General features: G+C 39.7%; 1 protein-coding gene across 1 annotated transcript in view; it reads right to left on the bottom strand.

Moving 5' to 3' along the window:
• TDP1 (tyrosyl-DNA phosphodiesterase 1) overlaps window positions 1–14,819 on the bottom strand; it is a gene marked incomplete at its 5' end in the record, with an annotated part of 42,969 nt that extends 28,150 nt beyond the window's left edge. The window contains 10 exons of the mRNA XM_082282848.1: window positions 432–480; window positions 1,224–1,409; window positions 4,236–4,314; window positions 5,914–6,084; window positions 7,684–7,776; window positions 8,861–8,895; window positions 10,002–10,098; window positions 12,033–12,088; window positions 12,733–12,776; window positions 14,273–14,819. Of these exons, the coding sequence (XP_082138974.1) occupies window positions 432–480; window positions 1,224–1,409; window positions 4,236–4,314; window positions 5,914–6,084; window positions 7,684–7,776; window positions 8,861–8,895; window positions 10,002–10,098; window positions 12,033–12,088; window positions 12,733–12,776; window positions 14,273–14,819 (1,357 nt within the window). The remainder of the gene's footprint in view (window positions 1–431; window positions 481–1,223; window positions 1,410–4,235; window positions 4,315–5,913; window positions 6,085–7,683; window positions 7,777–8,860; window positions 8,896–10,001; window positions 10,099–12,032; window positions 12,089–12,732; window positions 12,777–14,272) is intronic.
• Window positions 14,820–17,829: the final 3,010 nt, after the last annotated feature.

Raw genomic sequence — 17,829 nt, 5'->3', positions numbered from 1 at the left:
TCGTATATTATAATATTAAAAAAAAAAAAAACCAATAAAACCTTAGCCTCCATTGCCTCTGATGTGCAGAATGACACTGAAATCAAAACAGAAGAACTTGACACATTCAAACCTGAGTTTTCTGCCAAAATGAAATGATGACTGGAGTAAGAGCAGTGGGCAAAAACTGTTGCTTTTCTATACAGTGACATATGAACATGGCTAGGACACACAAACGTTACATACCAATGCCCACAAAGCCCTTTCTATTCAATTACAATAGGACAGCTGGGGTCAGAGCTCTAGTGGAAGTAATAGGATTGTACTGGCACCCATTCTATCACATTCTCAGAAAGATGACAACTTCATGTTAAATGAACATCAACTACTAAAGTGATTTTGCAGGACATTATGACCACAAAAAGCAAATAAATGGGAATTCATCTGCTTACCGGGATAGCCTTCTAGACTTTGCCTCACATTGTTCACAGTAGGATAAACCTTCATGGAGGTAGAACGAAAAATAACTTTAGTAACACTGCTCTAAATAGACAGGCTGTCAATTTTCAAACAAACACCTTTAAAGAAAACTTGAGAAAAAAAATAAGTATTAAAGGCTTCATTTTCCAAAATTAATAAAATTACACTGCAGCTTACAACTACATTTGTGCCAGTATCAAAGAAAGTCTAGTATTTTTACCACTCTTACAGAGCTAACCAAAACTAGCTAGCAAGTCTCAAGTAAAACTTCCAAGTAGCCAAAGCTAGTTCTTAACCTTACTTTATGAGATTTTAGTCTCACACCTCAACTATGAGATATGAGTATGCAGGGGCAATTAGCACATGGTAAAAGCATAGTTTGACCATCATTTTTCCCTGATTTAACAAGCTCCTGCCACAAACTTTTCTGCTCCTTCCCTTAATTGTGCTAATAACCAAAGGTATTAATGACTAAGGATTCAGTTACATCTTAGAAGAAAAAACAGCTGCATCTACAAAACCTGATGGAACACAAGCTATAGAATGAGAAGATAAATTTTGATGAGATGATACATAATCTACTGTCATGAAGATGGAAATTATGGTATATTTTTATAGCAAATCATACACAAGTGTCATATATATGGTATCATGATAAAAACTCCATTACTGTCTTCCAAAAGTTAAAAGCAAACCAATGACTAAGATTTCCAAAACAAATGAGTAAGTGTTAAATGAAGGTCACTACCATCTAAAAGACATACCAAATGAATTGGGACATCACATTTACGGAAAGTTGTCACACTGCTGCCTGCAGCCACCAGGCTCTCCTGGAACTCAGAGCACAGCCATTTGGACCCATCAGCTCCCATTGAACCGATGCTTGAGAACTGTCCAACAAGCGGCCAGGATTCCTGTGCTGGTATTGACAAAGCATGCTCCTTCAAAAGCTAGCGAGAGGAATTAAAGCACTGTTAAACTTCAACAGGCAAGGAATACCTTAATTAGTTTGATATCACTTTTGATATAATAAATCCTCTATAATTCACTTTTGATAATGAAAGATCAACATTCATACTACATATTTAACTTTGTCATTAAAAAAAAAAAAAAAAAAAAAAAAAATCAGGCTTTCCAAATAAACTCACTTCAAGAAAAGATTAAACATCAAGTTTTATCCAAAAGCACCAAAGCCCACCATTAAATAATGGGTGAAAAGAATGTTAGCAGCTCTAAAAACATGAAACATTAGCTTCAGAAGTCACAATAAATTAAACAACCACATATTTTTTATATTTGGTGGTTTTTGGACATAAAATTCCTCTTGTATCCTAAAGCCACGACACCCAGCTACAATTTATGCCTACAATAAGAGGGGAAAAAAGAACAATTGAAGAGGAAACTGAAATGATCCTTTTAGAGGAATTCTTCAGCTGTGAATGGAATTTAAAGCCACATTAAAAACAGATGGATATAGACAGATATTAAATTGCATGTAGTTGCCACCTTTATGCCACTCTAGATCAAACACACAATCTAATGGCTTCAGTCATCAATATAGCATCATCAGGTCTATCTGCATTGTCACTAAAAACCTTTCAAAATCACAGGAATATCTGCCACAAGACTATCTTTCTCCCTTACAGGCTTTTTCTGTTTTATTTTTTTTTTATTCTGTGTCTAACTATGCAAAAAACATCAGACAACATGTACCAGAAAGGACAAGCCCTTAATGAGCAAAGGGATATCTGTAAGAGTAACCTAATGTTGAAAAGCAATGTGATACATAAATATTCTGTATGTCACAGAAGTTTGCCACAGACAGCAGAACTCCATGTAAAATTCATGACAGTATATGAAATAATGCCACTTCACCAGGAGATGCAGGTCAAAAATTCTCCAATTATGAGAAGCATTTAATAGAGGACATGAAATACCTCATCAAATTCTGAAAAAAAAAACCCCAACCAAAAAACCAGACCCAAACAAGAAGGGTCCCTAAAAACTTAATATATGCAATCTTGAAGATTTACCATTATGGCTTACCTAAATAAACCTAAGACCTCTAGAGGCAATAGAGCTCAACCATTAACGTAACACTTCATATTCACCCCTAAACCATGTCCCTAAGTCCTACATCTACATATCTTCAAGGAAGGTGACTCTACCACTTCCCTGGGCAGCTTGTTCCACTGCTTCATAGACTTTGAAGGAATTTTTCTTAATATCCAAACTATACCTCCCCAGGCACAACCTGAGGCCATTTCCTCTTGTCCTATCACTTGTTACCTGGGAGAAGAGACCAATCCCCACTCAGCTACAACCTCCTTTCAAGTAGCTGTAGAGAGCAGTAAAAGGTGTTCCTGAGCCTTTTTTTCCTCCAGGATTAACACCTCCAACTCCCTGAGCTGTTCCTCATCAGAATCATGCTTCAGACCCTTCCCCAGGTCTGCTGCCCTTCTGGACACAACACCTGAGGTGTGGCCTCACCGGTGCTGAGTACAGGGAGAAAATCACTGCCCTTATCCTGCTGGCCACATTACTGCTGACACAGAATGCCAGGATGCTACTGGCCTTCTTGGCCACACACTGGCTCATGTCCAGCTGTTGTCAACCAGCACCTCCAGGTCCTTTTCCACTGGGTAGCTTTCCAGCCACTCTGCCCCCAGGCTGTAGCGCTGCATGGGGTTGCTGTGACTCAAGTGCAGCACCCAGCACATGGTCTTGTTGAACCTCATACTTCACTCATTCAGTCTTCACTCACTGATCCAGCCTGTCCAGATCCCTCTGTAGAGCCTTCCAACCCCCCAGCAGATCGATACTCCCCCCCAGCTTGGTGGGCTCAATAAGGAGCCCTGGGGAACCCACTTGTAACTGTCTGCCAGCAGGATGTAACTCCATTCACCACCACTCTCTGAGATCAGCCATCCAGCTGATTTTCTACCCATCAATGAGTGCACCCATCTAGGCCAGGAAGAGAATTCTATATGAAACAGTGTCCAAGCTTTTACTAAAGTTCAGGTAGACAATATCCACAGCCTCTCCCTCACCCACTAGGCTGTCACAGAAGGAGATCAGGTTAGCCAAACAGGACCTCCCTTTCATACTCATGCTGACTGGGCCTAATGACCTGGTTATCCTGTACATTCAAGATGATCTGCTTCGTAACATTCCCTGGCACCAAGGTCAGACTTACAGGCATGTAGCTCCCTGTATCTTCCTTCCAACCCTTCTCATAAATGGGTGTCAGATTTGCCAACCTCCAGACAACTGGGACCTTCCAGCTCCCTCAGTGGATCCCATTTGGTCCCATGGACTTGTGTACACTTCAGTGTTGCAGCAGGTCGTTGCCCAGTTCCCCTCGGGTTATGGGGCTTTCATTCGACTCCCTGTCCCTGTCTTCCAGCTTGGGGAGCTGGACACATGGAGAAGAGGTCCTGCTATTAAAGACAGAGGCAAAGAAGGCATCAAGCACCTCAGCCTTTGCCTCAAGCTTTCTCACTATGTCTCCCCCTGCAACCAATAAATGATGGAACTTCTCATTAGTCTCCTTTTGTTGCTAAAGTACTTATAGAAACATTTTAAACTGTCTTTTTAATCAGTAGACAGAGTAAGTTCTAAGTTGCAAGCTTATATATGTTATTGATAACTTTAACCATAACAATGTATTAAAAGACTGATGACAGCTGGAAAAATCAGAAGGAACTGAAGAATGCTCTCCAAAATTCTATTTACATTTCAAAGGCTATTAACAAAAAAGGTTATAGTTTTGATACCTTTCTGAGCCTAAGATGACCCCACTTTTCTTTATCACTGCCTTGATATCGTCCAGGGGTAGAACCAAGCAGATACACTCTAAAAAAAAGAAAAAACAACAGAATTTTGTAGATCTGGAGTGCTCTGCTTTGTAAAGTAGCAAGGTATTTAAGTAAAACTTAGCAGCAAGATTGAACACGCAAGTGCAACCAGAAATATTTAATCTCTCTCATGGGTTTACAATACAAAGAAAACTAGATTTTCAGCTGTAAAATTTATTAACAGCATCCTATATGGCTGTCATGCACCATCAGGCTGTTCTACAGCCAAGACAAGAACTACATCTTTTTCAGTGTACAAAAATGCAGAAGACAGATGACGTTAGCAATACACACAAATAGTTCGTTTGGCACATAACTGGGCATGTAATTTGGAGTAAAGCCAATCTATTGCTACAACCAAATCAGCTGATTCAGGTATGAGTTTCCATTTGGGCACCTAATAGTTCAGATGCAAAGTACAGCTTTTTCAACAGTCCTCCTAATAATGGGTTTAGTAATGTATTTGATTTTGCCCTGAAAACAGGAAAGAGACCTGCTCAAAGTCACAACAAACAGACACTTTAAGAAGCTGTTCCCTACTGCATGCATCTCATGGCTAACTTTATACACGACTGAACATCCCCTACAGTACATCGAATGGCCAGGAACCGATCCTTATGCTAACAAGTGACTCTTTCCTAGCCCATGCATAAACGCCTATCAGCTAGGGCTCAACTCATCTGTTAAGGCTCATGTTGATGATCAATGCAATCACAGCAGCAGCTCAGGCTGTTAGCTCACCTGATTATAAAGTACATACCTTTTTTACCCCCTCCAATCTTTTAGGACTCCATGTAAAGCTAAAAGCACTTTTTTATGTATAAACTAGACAACATTTCAGTCTCTATTTTCCACCACAGTGTATGACCATTTCCAGCTTTTCTTTTCAACAACTTTTGGTCAGATCATGAAACAGCAATTAAGTTGTCAGGGAGAATTACAATTTCTGAGGTAAATGCTCATATTTAAGTGGAACTACTTATTAGAAGTAAAAAATAATTCAGGATGCTTAATTAAGTAGTATCAGCAATGTGATAGTAGAGAAGACTATTCCAAGACCAGTTAGACACAACACTGCCTACCAAAACCAATCCATGCCTGTTATACGCAAAAATAATATAGATATGTGGATTCAACTTTGCCTTATGAATACAAGAGCCTATTTTGAATAAAATCCCCATTCCAGTAAGCTTTGTTTATATGATCACTCTTACATGACAAACCCAATACAACACAGTTTTTTCCACTGGTAATTTTACTGGAGTAAATACTTGAGCCAGACCGAAATGAAATCAATGAAATCAAGTCCTTATTACTTTACAGCTACTTTCTGAAAAGTTACTGCTGGTGCACCCTTCTTTCTTCTTCTAAAATGCATGCTTGTAGGACTAGAAGTTGGCCAACTTGACAATCTACATAAGATAGATTTTTAAAAACCGCAAAAAGTTTGTCATGTTTGAACACTTAAGTCTGAAACAAGATTAGCCTACAAAACAAGCACAAGGTCTAACAGATCCTAACACAGATACTTAATTTTTAGAAAAAATTAAAAACAACCCACACATGCAAGTTACAAAAACCACAAGATTATATATACCTTGTCTCTGATAAATCATGTTCTTGAATCAGATTTATCCATTCCTTTAGTGCAGGAGAACTGTAAGCTGTCAAGTAACTTATTAAGTCAGATTTAAAATTAGTTGCAGATTCACCAGCAGAACCAGATGTTCCCTTAGGTAGCCTCGGATATAAAGGGCTTAGCCATATTCTTAAAAGAAGAAAAAGAAAAAAAAAATCAGCCATATAAACAAGGACACCACACATTAATAACACATGGATTTAGTACGTGAGTAAAGCAATCTGAAGGTCATTCTGATACTAACTATAGATGCCTTGTCTTTACATCTACAGACTTGGCTCATACTTGAAATCATAAAACTAACACTTTCAAATGAAAATAACATTCTCATCATTTATCCACACATACACTTACAGCTTTCACCACTGCTAAACTGGTCAGGCTCAGACTTACCAACCACCAGTCCTTTCATCAACATTTTCTATAGCAACAGAACACTGCAATGTGTTCTGCTGAACTACTGCTTTGTGCAACTGCATAGAAAACCACCAATTAACACATCTGAAAGGTTTATGTAGTTTGAAGAGCAGTGCACAATGATATGTCACCTCTCAAGAACCTCCATCAGAGTAAAATGGGATGGGCACTATGCAGGGAAAACATTAGGCATTTCTTTTCAGTCACACATTATTGTAGCCATGGGGGCCAAAGATTCTGCATTATCAACTTTACAATGTGTTGATACTATCCTTTGAAATTCAGAAGCACCATACTGTGATACTGCATAACACTGCAGTACGCAAAAGCTAAAAAAAAGAAAAATATTTCTCAGGTTTGACAAGTAGGGGAACTTGTTAAGTATCCCACTAGGTATTTTCATGCCTTCTTAGCTTTCTAAAAAGCTAACTGCCATAAAATACTAAAGCTCATAAGATCTAAAGGCAAAAAAAAAAATCAGTGACTATTTCTGCCACTCAAAGAGCTTGTCTCAGACAAGCAAAGTCTCAAAATTCTGCCATATTTAATTGCAGCAAAATGGATGTCAAAGTGACAGTAACTTCTGAGAAGCAGCTTTCCATTAGTTTGAAGAAATTTTATACCCTGATGTATTGTGGTCATCTAACTAAAAAATTGCTCTCATAAAAATAGCCAAAACACTGAAGAGGTTGAGGACCCTTATATTAACACGCCACTTAATCCTGTTTTTCGTGCTCCCAACAAAATTATGTCTCAAGGTGGTCATTAAGTTTAAAAACTTCTTCCAAGAAATAAAACAGAAAAAAATTCCTTCTCAGGAAAGGATACTGGGCAAATACTAGGTCATCTACTGTATTACAGAACCAACAGTGCCCAACACTTATCAGACTACAGTCTAGATACAGTCACAACAAAACCAGATCATTTGCACATCCACATTATTCTTGCAGTATTTAAGATAATTTTTAAATAGCTGTTTCAGATTTATATATATGGTACTTAATAGCTAAGAAGTTTTTTCATAAAGAGACAGCACAGCACAATAAAATTTTGTATCAGTCAGACTGATTTTAAGCTATCAGCCAGCTGGGAACACAGTTTTGTTTACAGGAGAAAGCAAGTAGAGCTCAGACTTAGCTACCAGCATTCTAAGCTCAATTCTTAAAAAAATTTTTTTTTTTTTTTGCAAAGCTCTATTTTAGGAGCATAAGGCTTGCAATACTAGATCACCTGACCTAGTATCCCATCTCCAGCAGTAGCAAACACCTATGGAAAGTATTAAACATACACCTGCTAGAGACCGTTGCTTACCCCTGAGTTTTCTGGTGCCAATCTTCAGCAATAAGATTGGATGTATGTATCACAACTCGAAGACCTTCTTCATATAACAACAACATCATTTTCCTTTAAAAAAAAGATACGTAAGTCTGCATCTATTTCAAGTGCAATGAGAGCAGGAGATAAATAAGCGATTCATTAAAAAGCCCTAAGGTAATTATTTTCAAAATCTGTTGTGTATCATGCAAGCATTTATACTTCAATTCATGTGCATGCCAAACTCACATGGCAGTCATTACACTATTCCCATTTATTTAATTCCAGAGTACAGCTTAACATCTTATGCAACTAATTACCCACAGCAAAATGAATGCATGCATTCCTGTATCTGCACAGTTCTTCATATAAACTTATCTCTTTGCAGGTAGTTAGAAAAAGAATTAAGGAACACTGAAAGGCCTTTACTTATAGCTGAATTTATTAAAACCTAGTTACCTCCCCTTAAACTGACTTTCACTTTAAAAGAAGGTATGTATGTAGCTAACCATTGAGACGGCAAAAAAGCTATTTATTCATAACTCTTAACTCAAGCTACAGCACAAAAGAATTTTAGAACTAGTAACTGAGATAAACATGCATATTTGTATTTTTTGTAACAAAACTGCTCAAATTCCCCAATCCAAGTTTTCATTAGCTGTGTAAAGACAGCATATCCATGTGATCCCAAAGGATGAGATCTGACGCCCAAACTGAACCCAAAAGATCTCTGCTAAAATATAAGATTAAATCTGTTCTTATCTGTAGCTTTCTACCTACAAAATTCGCTCTGTGACACTTCTATAATATCCAATTCAAGCTTTTTCTTTGAGATGACCCCCAAATTTGCTAATTTCCAGATCCTCCACAGAAACTGAAAACCACAACCAGTAAATCAGTGTTGTGTCTGCCCTGCCTATGTCTGATCAAGTCTGCATTACAGTTTTGGTATTAAGGCATGAGTTAAGAGCCAGGATCTGCAGTGCACCTGTCTTAGACCAGTTCAACTGTTTAACTTGCACAGCTTGTATCTACTCAATAGCTAATTTGTCTCATTAAAATAGAACAATCCTGTCATCCCTAAATATAAGATGTTTACGGAAACTTTAAGACTCAACAATTTCTGTGAAATCCAGTTTTGCTGCAGACCTTTCTGCTTCATAGTGTTACTTACGTATGGTGAGTTCCAAATGCAATATCCAGTTTAGCCTACAAAATTCAGAAGTTGATCATTAAAAATTGCTGTTGTGCATTGCTTCTTAATTTTGTTTCATTTCACTGCTCTCTAGTGGACAGACCACAAAAATACATTATCTTCTTTCTCAATACTTCTAATGCACTCCACTTTCTACCAGCTAGTCTTTAAATGGTAATGCAACTCTTGCTGGAACTGTTCCACAATTTGTATCTCTTACTAGCAGCATTTTCAGAAATAATCAGCAGAAAATAACTCAAGGCTCCTGCTGGACACCAAGCTGAACAGAAGCCAGCAATGTGCCCTTGCATGAAAGACAACTACCAGGGTCCTGGCCTGCATTAGAAGGAGTGCTGCCAGCAGGTCAAGGGAGGTGAACCTTCCCCACTGCTGAACACCAGCGAGATCACACCTGCAGTACTGGGTCCACCAATTCAACAGGAAACTCAGGATTACCAGACTGCTTCAGAGAGAACAAAATTCCAAGATCATTCTCCTCCTAACAAAGAGCACAAAGTCCCCATGATCATTTATATACTTCACCTGCCAAAATCTTGATATACTGGCAAGTTGCCAGAGCCACATACCTCCCCCAGGATGAAGCCAATTACTTCACTACTTAGGGACAGCAAAACAATGAACATAACATCAGAGATAAAATGGCACATGCCAGGAAGAGTGCTCACAGCAATTTTAATAGTATTACTGAGATTATTTGTATCAGCGTTTTCTTGTATAAAACATATTTGGAAAATAATAATTCTTTGATGAGACTTAAGATTGTAGTGACACTATGAGTAAGTTCTGTGCTTTACACAAAAATAATGTTTCCTTTTCAGCCACTGTAAGAACTTGAGTGCAACATGTTAGTGGAGAAGGTGAGCAGCTCTTCCATGAGCCCTGTGACATTTTCAAGGGCAGCTGTTCTGTACAAACTTTTGTGGGTGAAGCCTGCCATAATCATATCCAACCAGGATCACTGTTACCATGTTCCTATGGCCCTGGCATGGATATTCCTCAAAGTATAACAAAAAACTTCCCACATAAGGTGTTTCTTTTCATCAGTACGAAGACTTTGATGGCTTAACTTCAACCAGAAGATGATACAAATGTTAATTACCTGACAAAAGCTAATATTCTCATAAGGCCGTGCTTGTGCCATTAGTTCAGCTTTAGATTCTCTCTTCTCACCATGAACTATCAGCAATGGCTTCTTCCTTAAACAAAAGGAGATTACTATTAAAACATCAAGTAAATCAGCAACCAGTCTAAACCATTCCTTCACATAGCTATGACACTGGCCCCTAAATCTCACAGCCCAGCAGAAAGATGGCACTGAAATCAATATGCCTTATTAACTAACTCAAAATAGCAGTAACTACAATAGAACCTCTAAAGTAAAGACACTGGAAAACAGGAAGTGTGTAGTAAAGCAGACACCAAAATAGAAACTCCTAATACAAGATCATGAATGAAACTTGTCCCTATGGCTGGAAACAGACAAATGTAAGCTCTCAAAAGCATTGATATACACAATGTGGATCTAAGACAATTTAGTAATTATTACCTTACAGAGATGTGATAGGGAAAAGGGGAGAGCTAGGTCTATTCTGGCAGTAATTTGGTGTTCACTTCCTAGAACTAAACTTCTGGTCCTGCCTACCAGATCTAATCCGTAGGAAGGTGTGTTGCCTCCCTGGTGTCCAGGTAAGAGACGCCACCAAGAAAATTCCCACCTGGCTCAGCACACTGATTATTATGGGTTTTTCAAGCAAGTAGCAACAAAATCCCGTAAGACTGCAGACAAAGAAGAGGGACGTCAGGGCCTTGGAACAACTGGTCAAGACATCTGGAGCACAAGTTATATTCTCTCCTGCCAGTTAAAGGGAACGATGGCAGAAGATTGGGATAAACGCAACAAGTACAAGCAGCTAAAGACATAACCACAAGACAGGACTATGAGGCATCCCTTTGCACCCTCAAAGGCATATTGGCACACTCAAATACTTCTATAAAGCAGCTGTATACCATAGAACAGGGAACGAACAGGAGGAACTGGAGATCTGTGAGCAGTCACAGGGTTTTGATCTCGTTGCAATTACAGAGACATGGCGGGATAGCTCACACAACTGGAATATTGTCATGAAGGGCTACATGCGGTTTAGGAAAGACAGGAGGGTGCAGTAGTGGAGTTGCCCTCTACATGAGGCAACATTTGGAACATAACAATCAGGACATTATGAGTTAAGGATAAATGAGCAGACAAGTAAGGGTGACACTGTTGTGGATGCTTGCTGCAGGCCATCTGATCAGGAGGACTAAGTGGATGAGGACTTCTACAAGCAGCAGTTCAAGCAGCCTCAGAGCCACAGGTCCCAGTTCTTGTCGGGGACTAACTACCCTGACATGTTGGAGAAGCAACACAGCAAAGCATGAACAGTCCAAGAAGTTCCTCGAGAGCATTGATGACAGCTTTCTGACATATGTAGTGGAGGATCCCACAAGGAATGGTGTGCTGCTCAACCCAAAGTGGTCCCTTCCAGCTTTATCCACTGTAATTCTGTGAACTCTGGTTCTACTGCACTTCCAGCAAAATGAAAGGGAAAAAAAAAAAAAAAAAAAAGGCAGCACAGTATACGCTCACTTAATCTGCAGGAGTTTGCAATTGTCAGAAAAGAATTTCAAGCAAACAAGAACTGCTTTTATGACAATACACATTAACTTACTACATCCTATCAATGAAATCATCCCAATCCTTTTCATACAGTTTTCTTGTGCCCTTCCTTTCTCTTGCAATATCTGGCTCTCGATTCAGTAAAATCTATAGCAAAAAGCTTCTTGTTTCATCTTTACAGGTCATCTACTGCCCTGTCATTGTGGCCCACAATGGGACCTCCTCAGTGTTAACTAATAAAAATCAGAAACCAGCTATCCTGAACTCTGACCATTTAATAGTCTTGAAGAGTCAAGAAATCAGAGAACTACAACTGTGGAATAAGAGTAGAAAGAAAACTAAGAGTCTATGCATATCCAATTAGTAACAATCATCTGCTACTGCAAGCAAGTGTTTATCATTCACTTATAACAGGACCTTGTATGAACAGAAATGATCTGAAAATTGCATAATTTCACCTTTGTAAAATAAACATACCTGAATTCCTGCGGGTACTGTCTTACAAGCCATCCCACATCAATACAGTAATTAAACTTGCATAGAAAAGAAAACAGACTCATTAAAAAGCAAAAAAATTTGCTAGATCAATGAACTACATCAAGTAAAGTCATCACACCTTACTGCTTCAATCATATACAGCATATTCTAAAAACAGGTGTATTTTTGACTTTTACATCCTTCCTTTCTTTTCTCTTAGCAATTCGGGAATGAATTTAAGTTTCTTAAAAGTATGCATTAGTGCTCATAAAATTTACCATCCAGGAAAAAAAAAAAAAAAAGAATCACACGCACATAATGTAAAAGCTTAGGTTCAAGGATCATCTCTTTGCCACATGTTTATACTAAGAATGGTAGCAAAAGCTTCTAGGCAATAACAAAGATATCATTCCTAGATTGCAAGGTGTTTTTCCTTTAAAAAAACCATAATTTATAGAAGCATAAATACACACTCTTCAGTTGCACATTCCTCAAAACCAAGAGAAAGTAGTCTTATAATTGCCTGAATTCTACAGCAGAACACAGGATGATTTTTGTATTTCAGTAAATTGTTCAACACTTGAAAACATTCAAGGTTCCCTGCTAATATCAGCTATGTGGCAAAAGCATGGATTATCAAGTTTAAGGTTAATAAAGTGAAACAAGCAAGTGAAATCAGTTCGGCAAATAGGAAACTCACCTGGGCAGAAGATACGAGAGTTCCAAAAAGAGGAGACAAAATATCTATTAAAAATATTAAAGCATAAATAAATAAAAAAAGTTCAAGTAAACATTTTGCATCTCGAACAGTTTGATAGCTGCCACAGCACAACGGCCAGATTGTTCATAGACTTGGTGTAACAGAGGCTTTCACAAGTTTACTGTTCCAGGTATTCAAGTCACTGATTCTCCTGTGAATCACTTAGGATCCCATGCTTATAAAAAGTATTAATTTCTCAAAGCAAAAACAGGTTTCAAAAGCTGATTAGGAAAAAGTCCAACATCATATTGAGAAAGGGACATTGAACTACTCTCTCCCCTAGCAACTGGACTTGAAGAACAGTGGCAGGGTAGCAGCAATAAGGGCATAGTTATGCTTATCTATCTGTTGCAGACTGATTGTAGGATATGTGAATCCATAGTTCAATCATAGTGACACAGGAAACTAAGCCAACTGGGAATTTATAACCTCAATAACTGAAGCACAGCACCGACTTGAAAACATGCCCAACAAGTAACTTCTAGGATGCGCAAAGTATCTAATACCTTAGCTCTACAGAAATCTGGTTTAGCAGGTAAACAAACAAAAAATACTGCTTGTCCACCAGCTCAACTAATTACCTAGCAGGACTTCCAAGAGAGGGCAGGCCAAAAGCCACAACTTCACAAAGCATGTAAAAACATACTGCAGTAAAGCAACTGAAGTCTCTGACACCAGCTGTGCTCATAGGCATGAGGTGGAGGAAAAGTTACAACTTAATTGTATAGCTCTTGAGTAATTTGTTCTCCCTCAAAGAACTACAATTTTTTTCTGCCTGATTTTATTGTATTTCTATACACAATTCTCTTATTAATACTTGTTTCTGATTCTGTCTTTTGATGTGTAGGATTTTATTTCTAACCACAGGAAGTTTACAGCTGCACAAAGCTCTTCCCCCTTACATCAAACAACAGCTACAGAGCATTCCTGAAGCATCGGTATTGCACACCGAAGACTTCACTCCATCTTGACTGATGGGCAGCTCTCTCCCAGCTGAATTTAAACGGACCCATGAATCCCAGACACAGAACTTCAGAAGTACTGCATCAAGTAATAGTGAACTACTAGATGCAAACCACTCAGCAGCACGAAGGCAAGTGCAAATAACTACTCAGGCAGTTATGCACCCAAGAATAGCACCCTTTTAAGTGCCACAAAGACAAGCAGTTTTCTCCAGATTAGCTCACAGGGAAAGCAGCAATAAGAAGCAGCATGACTTGCCTTGGCTAAACACACATTAGATTTCTGCAGTCTAACTCAAGTTACAATAAAATATTAGCAAATAATGCTTTATACACTATACTTCTGAAAGAGAAAGGTCCAGGTAACAGAACCAATTTCTACAAACCTGTATATTTAGAATATGAAACCTCAGCGAAACCAAGAAATACATGCATTTAAAAATACCCACAAACTAAAAAAAAAAAAAATTCTCTTGCTTTCTCCCAAAAGCCTACTTCTGTAGAAGCCACTTGTTCACCTTTTATGTGCAGGGCTCCAGAATTATGGCTTTGTTCGATTCCACTGACTTTAGTGAGAAAAAACCTGAAAGGATTCCCTCCATTCACCAAATCCCAGATATCTTGGGCTTCACTGGATGTTTCATTATACTCCTCTTCTTTCAGATTCTCTGAGAGTTTGTCATCTTTGCAAAGATTCAAAGGATGCTCTTTGGGTGCATCGTATTTTTCTTCTTTCACTGTTTCTCTGTGGGCATGCTTTTGCTCATCTTCAGGCTCTTCATCACTACTAGAAAGACACCAACCTGAGCCTTCTTGGCTTAGTCTCTGTTTTACTGCTGGAGGTGTTTCTGTAGAAAGACTTCTATCAGTGAGCTTCAGGGGAGAAGCTTTTCTCTTGTGAGCAGCTTTCCTAGCTTCAGAGCACGGGTACTGTGGTCCACTTGTCGTACCACATGCAGCATCCGATACTGAAGATGTACATGGTTTTTCACTGTCAGAATTTTCCTCGGCGCTTTCATCACTGCTAGATACTGTCCATTTACCGTGTGCACCCTCCTGAAGCATGTTCCTAGGGATGAAAAAACAAAACACCAAACAAAAATTGTATGCTTTTGCTATGCTCAAGTCCATCTCCCTTCCCAGATCCCATTTCTTTATTACTAAGGAACTATGCTTTGGTATTTGGCAGAATCTCCAGGAAAATTCCATAGTATACAAGGCTCGTTTCTGAGCCCAGGAAACAAAGAAACACGTGCAATGGGGGCAACCATCAAATGGGAAGCAGCTAATGTGAAAACCTGCGCATGGAAAACGGGCTAGGCTAGGGGCACCGATGGGAAAGCATTCTAAAAACCAGAGGTGTGATTTGCGCGATACAGGTATTTCCCTACGACTGAGCGATCCAGCGCGCTCTACTGAGAGGATTCAGGAGCTCAGGGCCGAGCCGGGGCGGCGCTTCCTGGCAGCCTCGGCGGGAACACTCCGGGACCGCGGCCTCCCTCCGTCACCCCCATGCCCCTCCGCCGCGCCTCCCCCTAAATCGCGGCGGCAGAACCCGGCCACCGCCGCCGCCCCCGCCGCCGCCGCCGAGGGCCGTGCGGCCGCGACCGCGGCTCCCGCCGCCGCCCCACACATCACCCACGGCCGGGGGAGGCGCCGCGCGGGCCACGGCACCAGAGAGCCCCGGCGGCCGCTCCCGGCCCTGCAGCCCGGCGGGCCGCACGCCGCTCTGCCCCCCCGCCCGCCCTGCGCGCCGCGCTCCGCGGCCAGCACCGCTCACTCATTCAGTGACTCGCAGTCGGTCCAGCGCCGCAGCAGCGCCCGCGATGGGGAGCGAGAGCAGGCCCAGGCCCCGGCCCAGGCCCGCCTTCCTCCCGCGCGGCCCCTCCCCTCGAGCGGGTGGCGCGCGGCCGCCGTGAGGCGGTCAGGCGGCTCCAGGGGCTGCGGCCGCCAAGGAGGCGCTCCGTGAGCGGAGTTTTGCTAACGGGCCTTTGTTTGACCTTAATATTTATCATGGGTAGGTGCGGTATTTGCGTAATGGCTCGTTCGGCGCGGTGTTAATTGCTGTGCCTGAAGTGCCCCGCTAATGAGATAACTGCGTGAGGACTTCGGGAAGGAGTGGGAGGAAAGAAGGTGTAAAAGTAATCAAAGGAGGAGCGCGGCCCGTATCAAAGTACACTTTGGCTTCTGCAGTGAACTGAGCGCTCGGTTCTCGTTACTCTAAATTTATTGTAAGCTTATGGCTGCAGTTAATAAATTCTGTAAGTGCCAGCACGCAATAAAATTGGCAGGCAGTAAAATTGGAAAAGCATTACTGAAAATTTAGCTGGTTTGTGTAGTTTTCTTAGTGCTTGTCCACAGAGTTGTGTATAATGCTTTTTCCTGAAATGCTCTGTGGATATACCGTTCACTAAGATGCTGTGTTATCAACTCTTGTTGAAGGTCTTCTGTGGGAAAAGCTCTTAGAAAGGTTGGATGGTTTTGTATGTTATGTGCATAGCTTCCTTCTCTAAGTATAGGCTCTGGAAGCACTTCTTTTCTAGAAGTACTTCAGAAAATTTGATGGTTTCTGACTACACTGGCATTGCACTCTAGCCTCATAGTTCCTGCCAATGTACTGACTTAACTGAAAATTAAAGCTACCTGGTGTTTTGCAGGAAAATATTTACAGTCTTGTAGAAGCAAATTTAATGTGATTTGTTTTCTAGAAGTTTGTACTGTGTATTCTAAGTTTGCAAAAAATTTTTTCATCATAAGCACATAAAATGTAGAAGTATGAAAAAATTTTACTTTAACCTAAAAATCCGGAACTGAATGGACTCGGCCCATTTTCAATTTTACTGGAAGAGAGTAGATGAATAGAGTTTATTCAACAAGTGCCTATTTTGTTTTTCCTGTAACAGTTAAGCAAAGTAAAAAATCCTAGGTTAGGTTTATTGGTTTTTAACGCATATCACTTTCTTTCTGTAGGTTTTTGAAGCATGCAGTGAAGATAGCAAAGGCTATTTAAGCAGAGAAGACTCTACAGTTGGTCTAGTAATGTTTTTTTGCTAGAAACTCTTAAAAGCATATACTTCTTCATTTATGTTCTGAGGATCCGGCTTATAGATGTCTCATTATTGAGAACACTGTGTAGTGACTGGTCTACACTAATTGGAGTGAATTGCTGTAGGTGTGGTAAACAGAAATACCTGCAGATCCTGAAAGTAATTTTCTAATCTGCAGGTATTTATTAAAAAAAAATCAAACTCCTGCCTTTTCTGCTGAAGACTATGATGAGCAGAAGAATGTATTGTATTTCATATGTGTACAAGACATATGAAGTACATGACTTACTGAGCTTGTTACTGGTTTTTATTAGTGGTAAGTTCAATTTCTTTATTTCAGTGGTTTCAGTAAATGTGAAACTGCTGCATGTCCCAATAGTAAACATGTATTATCAAAAATATATCTGGTTTTAGTTTCAAGTAGTAATTAGACATTTTTAGCCATGACTTCTCAAATGTAGATCTACAGCTTCACAAAAATCTTAAGAAAGATGAAGAGAAATACTGTGTTCCCACACTCACAGGAAAATACAGAATAAATTGTATAGCTTGATGTAGTTTTGGAAGTCATATTTTTACTCGAGTAAGTACAAGTGAATTTAAAAAGAGTGTGAAGAACACAGAAGATTTCAGAATAAACACAGTGTGTCTGTGAGTCCTTCTCATGGCATTTCAATAAATGAGACCAATCTACTATAAAGTGTATATATAAAGTATAGAAGTGATGAATCATATTTCTTCTCCAGCTTGTGCAATCTTCTTCCCAAGGACCACTTGGGACTAATTATTATTATTTTTTTTATTAAGTACATATTTTACAAAAATTGTCTCGACAACGTCGTAAACAAAATTGTGTCTATGATAATTTAGAGTAAAACCCACAAAAGTATTTTAGTAAACTATGAAAGTGGTAATTTCTGATACATTTCAGCTGTGGGTAAACATTTTCTCAATGAACTATGGCCAGATCTAAAAATCCTTAAGGCTTCTAACATGAGTCCTAAGTGCTGAATTATGAATCTGAAAAT

This window comes from Coloeus monedula (genome assembly GCF_965178545.1).
Source record: "Coloeus monedula genome assembly, chromosome: 6".
Taxonomy (NCBI): Eukaryota; Metazoa; Chordata; class Aves; order Passeriformes; family Corvidae; genus Coloeus; species Coloeus monedula.
Note: the sequence above shows the minus strand (reverse complement) of the source record. Positions and strands in the feature narration are given on the sequence as shown.